This window comes from Salmo trutta, chromosome 19, assembly GCF_901001165.1.
Source record: "Salmo trutta chromosome 19, fSalTru1.1, whole genome shotgun sequence".
NCBI classification, from domain to species: domain Eukaryota; kingdom Metazoa; phylum Chordata; class Actinopteri; order Salmoniformes; family Salmonidae; genus Salmo; species Salmo trutta.
The window spans coordinates 46929959-46945266 of NC_042975.1; the positions used below are offsets into that span (position 1 = coordinate 46929959).

The 15308-nt window shown below is 46.8% G+C and overlaps 2 protein-coding genes across 4 annotated transcripts; one reads left to right on the top strand and one right to left on the bottom strand.

The window, feature by feature from the left end:
* The first annotated feature begins 767 nt into the window (after positions 1 to 767).
* LOC115154817 (cell division cycle protein 23 homolog) lies at positions 768 to 6960 on the top strand. Its single transcript, XM_029701431.1, has 16 exons — positions 768 to 905; positions 1707 to 1779; positions 1933 to 2070; positions 2235 to 2277; positions 2381 to 2486; positions 2600 to 2732; positions 2879 to 3056; positions 3185 to 3282; positions 3369 to 3450; positions 3645 to 3798; positions 3900 to 4019; positions 4160 to 4235; positions 4355 to 4416; positions 4672 to 4750; positions 6252 to 6371; positions 6524 to 6960. The coding sequence occupies exons 1-16, from the start codon at positions 799 to 801 to the stop codon at positions 6674 to 6676; spliced, it is 1722 nt and encodes a 573-aa protein (XP_029557291.1). The 5' UTR covers positions 768 to 798; the 3' UTR covers positions 6677 to 6960.
* Positions 6961 to 7107: 147 nt separating this feature from the next.
* LOC115154815 (kinesin-like protein KIF20A) lies at positions 7108 to 15066 on the bottom strand. 3 transcript variants are annotated; one of them, XM_029701422.1, is made up of 17 exons: positions 14969 to 15066; positions 13974 to 14144; positions 13190 to 13315; positions 12983 to 13102; positions 12723 to 12861; positions 12411 to 12586; positions 12193 to 12292; positions 11785 to 11997; positions 11466 to 11652; positions 11229 to 11372; positions 10231 to 10399; positions 9361 to 9507; positions 9003 to 9245; positions 8667 to 8895; positions 8459 to 8550; positions 8214 to 8351; positions 7108 to 7813 (listed from the first exon to the last, which is right to left on the bottom strand). In XM_029701422.1, exons 2-17 carry the CDS (start codon positions 14139 to 14141, stop codon positions 7490 to 7492), a joined length of 2715 nt encoding a protein of 904 aa, XP_029557282.1. In that variant the 5' UTR covers positions 14142 to 14144; positions 14969 to 15066; the 3' UTR covers positions 7108 to 7489. The 3 variants fall into 3 exon arrangements, with proteins under 3 accessions (XP_029557282.1, XP_029557281.1, XP_029557283.1); XM_029701421.1 differs by having other exon boundaries at positions 14868 to 15066; XM_029701423.1 differs by having other exon boundaries at positions 7707 to 7910; positions 14868 to 15066.
* Positions 15067 to 15308: the final 242 nt, after the last annotated feature.

The window sequence follows — 15308 nt, forward strand, 5'->3', positions numbered from 1 at the left end:
TTCAGAGGGCACCGCATGAGCAGACACAACAGGGGTGCATTCAGTAAGACAAAACGGTGTGTTGAACATTGAATTCAACGGAAACAGTACTATACTGAACGATCAGTTGATGAATGCTGTGATTATGGTAGCCCAGAGGGACTTGTGTGCTGCACGAGTTTTGCTATTTCAAATGGTCACACCCATATTGATGAGGCCACATCTTACCAAACCCATCAAACGGGAGTAAACGGACCTCAAAGGATGTGGAAGAACTGTGCGCACCGTTTTGGGGAAACGTCACGCAACGTAGCAAACGTTGAATCTAACTGAACGCACCAAAAATGTACCTTGATTGGATTTGAAGCTCACGGTCCTCAATGCAAGAGCCAGTCAATGTGCCAGGTTTTGGCACAGGTACGGGCACATTGATTGTACCTTGAATTAAGGACAGTTAGTATTAGAGGGGGAATTTTGTGATTGCTTGCTTTCTCTCATTTTATTACACGGGTACGTACACAGTCTAGATGTATTTCAAAGCAGCATACTGTAAAGTTAATCGCGTTCTGTGGTATATGCTGCCACCCCCTGGATAAATTCTGAACTGCATTGTAGTTGATTTCCATCTTATTATTTAGGTAGCCTATTCTTAAAATACTTCCACAAATTTCAAAAACTGTTTTACATTGTTAAAAATAAAAACTATGTAATGAATCACTTCCGCTAAAAAGCAGAAAATCTAGAGCTAAAATTTGATTGGTCAAAATGCTGTCCAATCGCAACTTGTGTTTTCATGACGTACCAATCATGGTCTGAAAAATGGCGGCCTTGTGTAGTGAGTTTGGTGATTTAGTTCAAATAAAAAAACAACTCATATCTGTAATATCGCTTTGTAAAGAAAGAGGACTTGTACATAGCGTGAAATGGTAAGTAGCGCTCTTCTCGATGCTATTGTGATCACGGTTCCTTTCAGTATAGAATAGCTAGATTTGGTGATCTCACAGTTAGCCAGCTAGCCAAAAAGATCCAACATTCTCGTTAATTTATCGCTTGTCTTAATTAATTTGAACGGTGCTGTCTGAATGTGGACAGCCAGAGCTGTATATGGCTGTGAAAACGTACCTCAATCCAGGGAAGGAATATGTTGTTGTACTCCTAATCATCTTGAAATGATGAAAGGGGAATCGAGAATATTGAAATACTGCTAGTTTTTAATTAAACTGCCGTTTTCTTTAGTATACTAGGCTAGTTAATGCTACGAACCCCAGTGGATTTAACAACACTTCTGGTAGCTACTCACTCCAACACTACGCGTCGCATTTTCATAGAATCCAATGGGCTGCTATAGCATTAGCTACCCTAGCATGCTGGTGAAAACGGCAGTTTAATTAAAAACTACCCGTATTTCAGTCTTCTCAATTAACTTTTAATCATTTCGGGATGAGTATAACGACATTCCATCCCTGGAAGTACGTTTTCCCAGCCATATACCACTCCGGGCTCTGGCTGTCCACATTCCGGCATAGCACCATTCCGACTAAAAAAGAGAAGGGGAAATAGTCGGATCCTTTTGGCTGACGAGCTAGCTAATGATAGCGTGCAAGTTTAGTCAAATCTATTTTGTTCAGAGTCAGACATGAAGCCTTCATATTTTCATATTGAAGTAGATAACACACAGAATTAACCACGTTAGTGATATCACCGATGTTTGTGTGACATTATTTCAGGGCATCAGAGTTGGCATTTGCCCTGGACCCCCTGCCCAAGAATGAACTACCCCCACCCACATTTTTTACCGAGGTTTGTGTCCAGTAATGGCTAGTTCACGATAATATTGTCCTCACAAATGCATGAACGAGCTGCTGATCTTTTTGAATTGATCGCCGTTGAATTGGAGGTCATTTGAATGTTTGTTACTGTCTCTCTTTACTCTGTCTGACCTCCTGGTTTTAGGAGGATGCTCAGGACCTGGATGCTCTCGGCCTGGCCAAGTCCTACTTTGACCTGAAAGAGTATGACCGAGCTGCCTACTTCCTTCGGGGCTGCTGCAGCCAGAAAGCATACTTTCTGTACATGTACTCCCGCTATCTGGTGAGATGAGGTTTCAGCGTTCACAGTAACATCGCCTCTAGAAATCTACTTTTTAAAAATGAGAATAGAGATTTTTGCCTGAATCCTTGCAACTCCTCCATGATGGCCATCCTGTGTGTAGCCTAGCAATTCTGACAGGCTCGTATTTTTCCTTTGTTTTCCAGTCTGGGGAAAAGAAAAAAGATGATGAGACAGTGGACAGCCTGGGTGAGGAGCTAAGCTTTCTCTGCTGCCTCGATCAAAGCTTTGTCTCTGACAGAGTTCAATGTCTTGATTGGTTCTATTCGTTTTGGTCTGTGATTGACTGCAGGGCCTCTGGAGAAAGGTCAGGTGCGGAACGAGGCTCTGCGGGAGCTGAGGGTGGAGCTGAGTAAGAAACACAGTGCTGGAGAGCTGGACGGATTCGCTCTGTACCTGTAAGCCCCTCCCACAATATCGCACACACCCACTCAGTGAACTTGGACGCGCCTGACACACGTCTAGTCAGTCTTTAACCTCTTAAACCTGTGATGTCTTTGCGTGTTTACAGGTATGGGGTGGTGCTGCGGAAGCTGGATCTGCTGAAGGAGGCGGTGGATGTGTTTGTGGAGGCGACCCATGCCTTACCTCTACACTGGGGAGCATGGTTGGAGCTCTGTAATCTCATCACCAACATTGAAATGGTAATGCGCACGTACTCACAACTTAAACAGATTCTCTTTTGTACCCACTACAATAGTTCCCAGATCTACTAGACTACAAAACATGTCCATGAGCTTCCGGGGAATATTCCACTGATATACTTGTGCCTCCTCTCCCATTTCGTCAGCTGAAGTCCCTGTCTCTGCCAGACTGTTGGATCAGAGACTTCTTCATGGCCCACATGTACACAGAGCTGCAGATGATCAAAGAGGCGCTGCAGAAATACCAGAGCCTGATAGAGGCAGGCTTCTCCAAGAGCACGTATATCATGTCACAGATCGCTGTGGCCTACCACAACATCAGAGGTGGGTTTATTTCATGCTTTTGCTTTATCAATTTAAATTAGCAATATGAAAAAATATATTATTAACCTTTTCAAGCAGTTAAGAAGTATTTTATCAATTTTCAAGTCTGCGCTTTTCTTTGTCATTAGATATTGACCAGGCTCTGGCTCTGTTCAATGAGTTGCGAGAGCAGGATCCCTTTCGCATTGAGAACATGGACACGTTCTCCAACCTGCTCTATGTCAGGGTGAGACCCCACTGCTGCACCACAGTAATGCCTGTCTCCATCTGGAAGTCTCTCCGTCTTTATTAACCTGTCTGTTGTTTCCACAGAGCATGAAGCCAGAGCTCAGCTACCTGGCACACAACCTGGTGGAGATAGACAAGTACAGGGTAGAGACCTGCTGTGTCATCGGTAAGGGTCCCGCCAGCACACAGCGGACTGAAAGCCACACCTCAACTCCAGACATAAACCCATATCAAAACTCTTACTCCGTTCGGTGCAAGACCCAGACCAAACAATGTGACTGAAACTAGACCTTCCAACAGTCTTAAGAGTGCAAGTGTTGTCTCTAACCAGCTCTCAAGTGCTGTCTGTCCTGTGTGTAGGGAACTACTACAGCCTGCGGTCGCAGCACGAAAAGGCAGCGCTGTACTTCCAGAGAGCTCTGAAGCTGAACCCTCGCTGCCTGGGGGCCTGGACTCTGATGGGCCACGAGTACATGGAGATGAAGAACACCTCTGCTGCCATCCAGGCCTACAGGTCAGACTGACAGTCCACTATGGCATGGCTCATCCTATGGGTCCCGGGGGAATTCATCCCCCATGGTTTTTAATAGTTCTGCGTATGTTTTCTTTGTTCAGGCACGCTATAGAAGTGAACAAGCGAGACTACCGTGCCTGGTATGGCCTGGGACAGACTTATGAGATCCTCAAGATGCCATTCTACTGCCTGTACTACTATCGAAAGGCCCACCAGCTCAGGTGTGCATTTGTGTAAAAAACAAACAAAAAAAACAAGGGAGAGGGTTTTTCTTGTTGGTGCTTCTTATCGTGTAGTTAAGTGTATTACCAAATGGTCAAATACTGTAGTGTGAATGACGTGTCGCTGTGGCCCTCCTCAGGCCCAATGACTCTCGTATGCTGGTTGCTCTGGGAGAGAGCTACGAGAAACTCTCACAGCACGTCGAGGCCAAGAAGGTTAGCAACAGCACCCGTTGTATCTCCGTCACTAGTCTTCCTTTTCCTGTATATTTCAATGTTATATTTTTGTCATTCCTGTAAATTGTCATGGAGTTCTCTTCTTCCTTTTTGGCCAGTGTTACTGGAGGGCGTACTCTGTGGGGGACGTGGAGAGGATGGCCCTACTGAAGCTGGCAAAGTAAGGAGATCTTAGCATGTACCCGCTTAATGATGTGTTTTTGAGACTTGGTGCCGGGATTCAATCCAGTTGTGCTTGGTCTTTTTGTTAAAGGTAATGATTCTGTGTTTGCGGAGACCGCGTTCACTGTGAACGCTGCATATGGTGGCTCAATCAGAAATGACTTTTTAAATGTCAAGCCGGACTATAACGTGGATCTACTGCTGATCGGGTTGAATCCCGACCTAACATTCCCTAACATTTTTTTGTTGACAGACTTCACGAGCAGCTTAACGAATCTGACGACGCGGCCCAGTGTTACATCATCTACATCCAAGACATCTTCTCTTGTGGGGTGAGCAACTGGCCTGTGTTTGTGTGTGTAGACAGTCAGGTCCAAAATTGCTGACATCCTTGATAGAGATGAGGAGAAAAAAAACTGTATGAAATAAATACAAATACTGAGCAAAATTTTATACAGATCTTTTCCCTGAAATTATATAATATTATAGTAATACAATTGCTCAGAGAAAGAGATTTTGTTTAACAGGTAATAAAACAAATCTCAAAGATTGGGGGGGGGGTCAACATTATTGGCACCCTGTTTTCAGTATAGGGATGGGCAACTTTGATGGGGGTGGGGGCCATAGAAAATCTGAACTCCTCATGAGGGGCTGCGAAGATTTCATTTTGTGCAGTTCTACACATTTTGCCATGGTTGTAGAGAATGTTGCCGTTTTTAAAGGAATATTCTACTATGCCAACTCACAACAGTAAATTGAGACCCTGACTTGATTTCCTAACCAAATTAGCAATAGCTGAAGACAACAGCTATCCGCACAAAAATATGGACCATGTGATCGTGTGGCATTACGTTAATGCTAATCATGCCTCAGCCTCAACTTTGAAATTCTGGTGAATTGAGAGTTGTTTCAGAGAGGCACTTTGGATCGACTGCTTTGATTGTGTTGAGCCAAAGTGTCTGAATGAACAGCTCTCATCTTTTTTTGTAATTACTTGGTTTATTTCTGTCTTTTTTGCTATTCAAGTGGAATGTATGTGTAGGAATCTTGAATGATGGTCATACTTTTGCTTGAATAACCTGTGTAGTTGCTACTACTGACTGTATTGACATGAGGGGGACAGTCCCTCGTGAGGGAATGTACTGTAGGTGCTTCCTTTTTCCTACTTAAAGCTCCGATGAAGGCAATTCATGCCAAAACGTAAGCCAATTTATTTATTTTTTGTTGGTTTTTTTACATGTCCCGTCCAATAAATCTGTCAAATTTACGCAGCAACTGAGTGCACCTTTGTTCTCCCGGATAGTCACCAGTTTAAATGTCCTTGGGTAAGGAATATTTTTGGGATTTCCTTTTTCTATAATGTTTTGAGATTGGAGGACACTTTGGGAGGGATCTTAGACCATTCCTCCATACAGAATCTTTCCAGATCCTTGATGTCCTTTGTCTGTTTTACAGACTGCCCTCTTCGATTCAAACCACAGGTTTTCAATGGGCTTCAAAGTCCAGAGATGGCAATTGCAAAATGTCGATTTTGAGTAGTCTTGCTGGAAGATCCACTTGCGGACAAGTGTCAGCCTCCTGGCAGAGGCAACCAAGTTTTTGTCTAAAATGTCCTGATACTTGGTAGAGTTCATGATGCCGTTGACCTTAACAATGCCACCCTTTTAGAGATTACTTGTTTAATAAAATCAATCATGTTTTGCTCATCTTTATCAAGGGTGCCAATAATTATGGACTTGACTGTATATAGGTATGCTTTGACCATAGTCAGTCTCTATGGCAAGGCCCCCCCTGTGTTTGCACAGTTGGAGTGAAAGAAGTTTGTGCCAACAGGAGCAGCTGGAGCATGCGGAGGTGAGCACGGCCCTGCGTTACCTGGGCCAGTACTACTTCAAAAACAAGCTCTACGACGAGGCCTCACTATGTGCACAACGCTGCTGTGACTACAATGACGTAAGCGCTCCCTGTACAACCTCACTCTTCAAATTGAGCCGGTAGTGTTCGCTACCTGTAAAGTATTTGATATAATTAGATACACGCGGACTGCTTGTCCTGTATAGGTAACGTGTCAATATTGTCTGAGGTGCGGTGCGTTCTTTCACCAGGCTCGTGAGGAAGGCAAGGCCCTGCTCCGACAGATCTCCCAGGTCAGAGACCAGACGGAGTCCTCAACCACAGACCTGTTTGGACCGCTCTCCTCCAACAACACTCCCATCAGGAGGGTGTCCCCCCTCGACTTGTCCTCCTTCACCCCCTGACAAGATACCTTCTCTACCCCAGTGGCTAGCAATAAGCCCTGCTTCACTGACTCCATAATGGGACAACCTCACCTCGGCATTGTCATGGAAGAGATTGTTTGTAAAGGACTACCCCTTTTGTCTCTAAATGAATGTAAATATGTGTAAGTTTACGTAGTGAGGTGCAGGAGTCGCCACTTGACTTTTGAATATGAAAATGCGATGAACTAATGAACGGTCTGAAGTGTCAGTGGAAACGGCGTGGAGAATAAATTCATTTCTTCCCAAGATTGAGGAACAATCTACTTATACTACTGCACCAGTCAACAACTTATTTTGTTGGGGATATAAAGACGAGCTGTATTAAGACATTTAAAATTGTGTAACGTGCAAAAAGACCAGTAGTGTGCGTCAACTACAATGTTATCCTGCATTTTGACAAACATTACTGATTCAGGTCATAAATGTGTTTAATACTCAAACAAGATATTTGAAGTCCTCTACAACCTCTCCTCGGGGACCTCCAGCTGTTCCATGTATATGAACTATTCCAGAGTTGGCACACCTGATTCCACTGGTCAACTAATCATTAAGACACTTGAATCAGGTGTGCTAGTTTAGGATTAAAACAAAAATTTGAACCTTCTAGGGGTCCACGAGGAGAGTTGAAGCACTGCTCTACAGCAAGACACCTTAGTGTGTGTATATACAGTAACATTTGGAATAAAATAAAGTGACATATTTGAAACATGCCATTACAAGTATACATTTACAATTTGGTTTGCATAATGGTATAAGAATATAAATACAGACTCCTGATTTTCAGCTCTTAAGTTAGCACTTTGTGACCCTGTACCTGCCAGAGGGGCAGGGACTAGAGGGAGGAGTCCGTGAGTAGAGTGTGGTTTGATCCTCACGGCGTCCCTGTTTGTTTCGTGACGGGGTGCGTTGTGGGAAAAAGGAGCGGAAGAAGGGTCTTTTCTCTGGGGGCTGGTTGTCAGTGTTGCCTGCTGCTGCCCCTGCCCCACAGCCCCTCTTCTTACAGGAGCCAGGTGTAGCGGAGGGGGGCATCTGCATCTGGGCCAGGCACTCTGCCTTCCTCCTCAGGTCAGCCTTGACCAGCAGCAGGCCGTTCTGCAGCTCCACCAAGGTCTGGTCCTGAGGGAGGGACAGGGTTAGAGAGGATGCTGGGACGGGTGAGTGGAAGGAGAAACGCCACCTGGTGCAGTTGTGTTAGTCTTCTTTAGTGTTAAACCTGACAGTGGGTTGAGTAACAGTCAGAGGGAAGAAGAAGAGGGGGAGAAACAATGAAAACGTATTGGTCTAGGGAAGCGTCTACAGATTGAAACATCTCTTCACACTGTGGGAAATCATAGAAAATGGTAGGGGAAACGAATGCTGTCTCCCACCTGAATACATTCCTTTTCAGAGTAGCAGAAACGTCCGACGCAAAGACACAAACTAGCAGCAGCCATGCCCAACCCTAGTTCCCTAAATGCCGAGCAACAAAGTCCCACCCTGGCTCGAGGGAGAATTCTATTCTAGAATAGACGTGTACCTGTTTGGCCAATGTGCCGTCTGCAGCTGCGAGCGCATGGCGCAGCCTCTCCCCGTCTGTGTTGCGGCAGCATGCCCTCTCTCCAGTCTGCAGGTTCAAACCCAGCTTCTGCAGGTCCAGACGCAACCGACGCAGGTTCTGCAGGAGAGGCACAAACATGTTCCAACCCCAGTAACCGTACCAGGTTATAGTGTTTCATACAGAACGTGTGAGAGAAGACCAGGCCTCTGGGCTGGAGTACTGACCTTTTGGCCCTCCACCAGCTTGCGGTTGGCGGTGTTGGTCAGGGCGTCTGAGGCCTCTGGTGGTGTGCGCTGCCCCTGGATACACCTCAGCTCTGGGAGACAAAAAGACAATACTAGTTAGAAAGATCCAGCTCCAATCAACACGTCAACGGTTTAGACTTCCCTCTTGTTCCCACACTCATCATCCTGTCCCTCCCACTCTCCTAACCTTGTTTTTTCTCCAGCAGCTCAGCGCGACACTGGTCCAGCTCAGCCCGCACTCTGCTCAGCTCTCCTGTGGTTGTGGAGGCCAGGCGCTGGGAGCGACGGGGGGCGAGCCCCTCCGAGACTCCTCCCAGGGCCATGGGTGGGAAGAGGGGAAGGGGGGCTGGCTCTGCTAGGGCTACCCCTCTCTTCTCCATGGCAGCAGTCAGAGCCACTATCTGTTCATCACGCTCCTGGGATGGGTGGGAATGTGGAAAAGAATCAACCTTCCGTAGCACCATTTTAAACCAACTGAAATAGCTGATAACTCATCACCGAAAGACTGTCCTATCCCCCTCACCTCGATTTCCTGGTTGTAGTATCTCTTGAGGCTTTTCTGAAGGTTGTTGATCTTGTCCTCAAACCTCTCCTCCAACAGAGCCCTCTCTGTCTCTAGGGTCTGGCTGAAGTCCTTCTCCATACCAGAGATCACCTCCATCATCTCAGAGAACACCTGCTCCCTGATGTTGGCCTCCAGCACCTCCTTCTCCTCCCGCTGCCGCTGCACCTCCCTCTTCAGCACCTCGATGGCCCGCAGCAGAGCCTGAACACAGCACAGAGGTGATTCAGTCATGCACACTGGTTGAGCTACAGGTCTCCACATGCAAACCAGTTGACCGGTTCTTCACAAGGGGGGGGGGGGGGGGGGGGGGACATACATCTGAATCGAACATGGTGATGTCCCCCTCTTCACCATCACTGTCCTCGTCTTCCTCCAGAGTGCTGTCATTGGAGTGAGGCTGGGGCTCCCGCAGCAGGGACAGGATGTAGGCCACCCGGGTCTTAGTGGACGGCCCATGGACAAGCTGAGAGAGGACAGACCACACCGACCCAGATCAAAACAATCTGCGCTTTAAACCATTTCACCTGCGTTTTAAATTGAGTAATTTTTTTTCAGGAGAGAGATGAGGGGTGTGCAACTATAGTTTTTCCTTCACACCAAATATATTAGTGTAACACATTCGGCACGAAATCGTTTATCAGATGAAAGAAGTGCAACACTATTTGACTAGCAGCCACACAAGTAAATTAGATTACAATGAAAATGCAGGGTATTTTTTTGCAAAAACCAAGCATGGTCATCATTTCTAATGCTTATCATGGCTACATTTCCACATTTTTGATTGAAGTTAATCTTGCTGCTGTAGAAAACCTACACTGGAGGGAGGTACCGGAGAAAAGTAGCCTACACATCAGTCAGAGCGCTGTCTGGTGATCCAATGACAAAAACAAAGATATTTTATCCAAGAGGAGAGGTGCCACTGAAGCACAAAATTAGTCCTTTTCCATTCATGATTTGGAGCCGACCCGACTGAAGCCGAGCAGAATTTACAATAAGAAGCATTTTAGATCTGCGTTTACAAAACGCAGCAAGATATTCTTTTGCTGTTTTACCTTTCCTGTGTGAAAAATGCTAACTCCTGCATTAAAACACGAACCCTGCAAACGTCAGTACACCCACTGGCCAGCTCCCTCTGATGCCAGGGCTGTGTAACTGCAAAGTAAGGCATGGTGAGATGGGTTTGTACCTGTGTGGCGATGGCAGAGAACTTGAGGGCCTGGAGGGTCTCGTCGTAGGTCGAAGCACAGGGGTTGATGTTGACCACCATACTGGAGCGCCCGCGGCCGCAGAAGAAGCCCTGGAGGACTCGGGTCAGTTTACAGTCTCTGAACGGCACCACCTGAGGGGCTCGTGGCCTGTAGGGACAGGAGAATGGGTTCATCAAGAGACCATCTGGACAGCACATTTTATACCCCCCCCCCCCTCCAGTATCTATGAAGCAACAGTCGATGTGCCGGGGGCTAGGGTCAGTCTGTTATATCTGGTGTAATTCTCCTGTCTTATCCGGTGTCCTTTGTAAATGTAAGTATGCTCCCTCTAATCTAATTCTCTCCATGGGGCTGTCGCGCCCTAGGACCATGCCTCAGGACGACCTGGCCTGATGACTCCTTGCTGTCCCGAGTCGACTTGGTTGTGCTGCTGCTCCAGTTTCAACTGTTCTGCCTGCGGCTATGGAACCCTGACCGGTTCACCAGACGTGCTACCTTGTCCCAGACCTGCTGTTTTCAACTAACTCTCTACCACACCTGCTGTTGTTTCGACATCTGAATGCCCGGCTATGAAAAGCCAAGTGACATTTACTCCTGATGTACTGACCTGTTGCACCCTCTACAACCACTCTGATTAGTATTTGATCCTGCTGGTCATCTATGAACGTTTGAACATCTTGGAGAACAATCGGGCCTTAATGGCAATGTACTGTTAGAATCTCCACCCGGCACAGCCAGAAGAGGACTGGCCACTCCTCAGAGCCTGCTTCCTCTCTAGGTTTCTTCCTAGGTTCCTGCCTTTCTAGGGAGTTTTTTCCTAGCCACCGTGCTTCTACATCTGCATTGCTTGCTGTTTGGGGTTTTAGGCTGGGTTTCTGTATAAGCACTTAGTGACATCTGCTGATGTAAAAAGGGCTTTCTAAATTTCATCTGATTGATGAATTCCTGTTGTTCTGGCAGTGTGTGTGTAGCCTACTTGTTGTTCTGGTTGTGCCTCAGAGCAGCGATACAGCGGCCCAGGGTGTGGAGGGAGGTGTTGATATTGTTGGCCTCCTTCATCCGCTCCCCGTTGCGCTGGTCTTTACAACGCTCTGAGCCAGCCAGGTCACAGACAGACAGCCTAGTGGGACAGAATCACTATTACTAATGCCAGGCCACAGACACTCAGGATAAGACAGTGGGCCGGAGAATGAGAAGCCTGGATGGGACGTACTCGCTGACACGTGTGGCCTGGCCCTGGTCAGCCTCTGGGTGGACATGCAGGATCCGGGTGGAGAAGATGCTGTGGCTGCGGCTGGAGTTGTGGTTGAGGTGAGTGCTGGCAAAGCTCTGGTTCCTCCGGCCAGCCCTGAGCACTCTCCAAGCCTCCTCTGCACTTCGGACCTGCACCCAGGTGAGGTCTGCACAACACAAACAGCAGCAAAACTGTCAGTAATGTGAACAAACTACAAGGAAAAGCTCTCCAAGATGATCTGCATAATATAGTCACGATTAGAAACCATTCTCTTTGAATGTAAGTGTGTGTGTGTTACCTTTCACGTAAGGGTTGCCCTGCTTGTCGTCACTCAGCCGCAGAGTGGCCCTCTTCTTGGGCTGCATGGAGGGCGGAGCCTCCAGCAGGTCGTACAGGAATTCGTTGTAGATCTCGTAGAAGGCCACCCACACAGAGAACTGCACTCCCTCCTCCAGGTCCTCCCCTCCACTGTGGGACAGGCTGTCGGGCTCCAGAAACACACTGTCTGAGTCTGCCGGGAGCGAGAGACAAGGGCATGTTTAGCAGTGGATAGGCAACCACCAGGATTATACAAAAAGGAAAACACTACATATTTCCAATGCCTATATAAATTGAATAAAGCTGTGTACATAGGCCTAACTCTAGACTCTGCTTTAGGGTCCACTGGGCGTCAGAGACCCGAGCAATGTTACATTCAGAACATTACCTTCTAGCTGGGTGGCGATGTGGCTGGTTATGGAGAGTCCACCGATGCCGCTGTCCCAGGTACTGGTGCCGTCACGCATCCGAGAAGTCATGCCACCCTCCTGTGATAGACACGGGGGGGGGAGGAGGTAGTGACTTACAGCAACCTGGCCGTAAAAGAACCACTCATCTAATGCATCCACACTTCACTTCCTGACCCGTTCTCCCAGTCTCCCTCACCTCTTTGAGCAGAGAGTCTCTGCGGATCTCCTCAGCCCGGACCTCACCGGCGTCCAGCTGGCGTACCTCCTGGTAGAGGACAGGCTTGAGGTCCATGGCCCCGTAGAGGCGGCCCTGCAGCTTCCTGAACACAGACACCAGGGCCCTGGGAAGGAGGCCCGCCTCTCGACCCACTCCTACAGGGGGAAAAGGTCACGTCAGCGCTCGGTGAGATCTCCACTGTTAATATGGTCACACACTTACCAAACAGATAAAACACACTGCAGTAGAAACGTTTGCCTTTCTGTGGTTACATCAACAATCCAATCTCACCCTGGACGGTGTAGGTCTTGCCAGAGTTGGTGACGCCGTATGTGTAGAGGAGACGGCTCTCTCCACGAAGCACGTCTCTCACCATCTCCTTCATTGTGCTCTCATAGAAGTCCTGTTGTGTGGTCTCCGGGCCAAAGATCTGCAGAGGTACATATGAAAAGACGCCAGTGAGCATGGTGAACGTGTATGTTACAGCGTATTATGTGCGTCACAGTAAAGGCGTTCATCTCGCAGGTTGTTTATGAACGGGAATCTGTTACCCGCGAGAAGCTGAATCTGTGCACGCTCTGGGCGACTCCCCTCTCGGCACACTTCATGTTCTGGGAGTCTTTGGGGGCTTTGAGCATCAGGCTCTCTTCGTTTTGCACACACACACAGCCCTGAAAACGAGAGGAAGGAAAATGACACGTCTTGACGTGGAGAATGTCATAAGGAGCGAGACGCCATGAATTCAGTGCAGATCGTACCTGTTCCTCTCCTCTTTCCTTCTCTCCCTCAGTCAGAGGGCGGATACGCAGAAACACCCTCACTCTGTCAGTGCTCCCCTCATCACCGTTGCCTTGTCTGGCCACTCCAGGCTTCACCAACGTTTTCTAAATATTGGACAGACATGTGCGACAGTGCTGTACTTCTGGTGTTGAGCAATGGAGTCGTATGTATCGTTGAACATTTTCATACTATAGGCCTATCACTGATCCCCTTTTGTGTAAATCAGCTACACACTTAGAAAGTATCAATGGAAAGCTGTGTTTGAGGTGCAAAATGTTTGTGAATGAATAAATGACAAGAAAAAAAAAAGACATACAAGATTGATAGGTCAGATAGATGGTCAGAATGGCTCTGAGCGAATAGTTTGTGTAACTTCTGACCAGAGGACAAAGGATTACAGTGTTCGTGTGTTATAAAGCTCTTATCTTGAAAAGATGGTCTCTCTCGTCGCTGTGTGACAAGTTGTTGGAGGGCATCACGCCCAATAAATAACTGTTCAGCGTCTACCCTAAAGCCTTTTGCAAAGAAAGGGACACAATCTGGGAAAACTCAAAACACTCACAAATAGTCTCCAACTTCACTAACTTATAAAACAGCTGTATCAAATGTAGCAGAAGAGTCAGTGACAAAAGCGGTCGTCAGAAACAGGCAGTCATCACAATGTCGTGTTACTTTCGCTGATGTACCGGTAGGCCTGTAATAAAAGGAACCTTGGATATCTTTTGAGCGCGATGTTATTACTTCAGCGTTAAGGCCTCTCACCTCTCTCATGGATGGCCGATGTTCTAGCCCCGGGGAGATGATGGAGAGCTCAGGCAGAGTGACCCCGTTCAGTCGGCCTCCGACGTCAGCTGCCGTGGATTCAAACACAGCCATGCCATCTTCCTCGTTAGACAGGACTCCACACGGAGACGCCATAGATAATGCCATAACCTGTTGAGTGACAATTAAGATTCTGGGATCACAGAGGTGTCAAGGGTAAGTGAAATCAACATCAACAGGTTCTCTTAGTTAGTTGGTGCAAAGGGTCCACTTTCATATATATATACACACACACACACACGGCAATCTGTTAGAAGGGGACCTTACATAAATTGAGGGCCAAAAGTCAAGACAAGACGGGTGTTTATTCTAGAGGGTTGTTATCCCCGTTTGTTTTCCCATCTCAAAAGTGGTTTAATGTCCAACTAAGTCCCACCTCGTCTTATGTAGAGCCAGTTAACGTTATTTTTATGCCTCAATCCAAGATGGAATGACGGCATTATTACTTTTAGACATATAAGTAGCTACAGGACTGTTGCTGCAGAGCTGAAAACGCTGCCAAGATTTTTGAACCCACATAAAGCGATCCATTGGCTGTCTGTTATTGGCAGGTACACGCAAGCAGACGAACTGGTTTGTTTAGCTAGCTAACGTCCCCCGGTGGCTAACATTAATAGTTAACGTTAGGTAGTTCGTCGTTTCTTAATAATAATTAAACTACTTAGCTATGTGTTGAAAGTTTTTTTACATTTTTTTTATTTGTCTAGCTAGCGGATTAGCAAAAACAAGCTATCCTAGTAGCTGCTACCGTAGACAGTTACTGTTAACGTTAGTTAGCAAAGCCAAGGTCCTTCGCTTCAGGCTGCTTTATCAAGTCAAAGCTGAATTACTTACCTCGTCAGTCAAGGGGATGTAACGGTTTTGAGCGGCGTCTGTGAGTTTATCCTCGAAAACGCCCCCCAAAAAATCGAACTTTTGAAAACGAAACAACTTACTCGATTCAGTCATGGAAGTCCACCTGGCAATGTCCCCTTGTTAGCCTTCGCGCACAGCCACTTCCCTCAACGCGACTACTGATTCAACCAATTCAAACATCGCGCTTCATGTGCACAACCAATCACAGGAAAAAGGTTACGCAGATGCTGACCAATGCGAAGTTCGTGGCTACAGACATAGTATTCTATTGGTCAACTAAAATAACTCAAGAATGCGAATTTAGAAAGTGTTTATTTTATAATTTGAATTGTTTTTGTTATTTGTGGGTTATTTTTATATATACAGATGTTCTAATACTGTCTGTTATCAAGGAAAATGCCATTGCATGGACCCTTGTCC

Coding starts and splice junctions, on each gene's coding strand:
- LOC115154815 (XM_029701421.1), bottom strand. CDS start 14,981: ATGACTGAATCGAGTAAGTTGTTTCGTTTTCAAAAGTTCGATTTTTTG. Junction 11,998..12,192: donor CATCGCCACCCAGCTAGAAG/GTAATGTTCTGA, acceptor CGCTCCCGGCAG/ACTCAGACAGTGTGTTTCTG. Junction 7,814..8,213: donor ACGGCACATTGGCCAAACAG/GTACACGTCTAT, acceptor TCCCTCCCTCAG/GACCAGACCTTGGTGGAGCT.
- LOC115154817 (XM_029701431.1), top strand. CDS start 799: ATGGCGGCCTTGTGTAGTGAGTTTGGTGATTTAGTTCAAATAAAAAAA. Junction 3,451..3,644: donor AGAGACCTGCTGTGTCATCG/GTAAGGGTCCCG, acceptor TCCTGTGTGTAG/GGAACTACTACAGCCTGCGG. Junction 3,799..3,899: donor GCTGCCATCCAGGCCTACAG/GTCAGACTGACA, acceptor TTCTTTGTTCAG/GCACGCTATAGAAGTGAACA.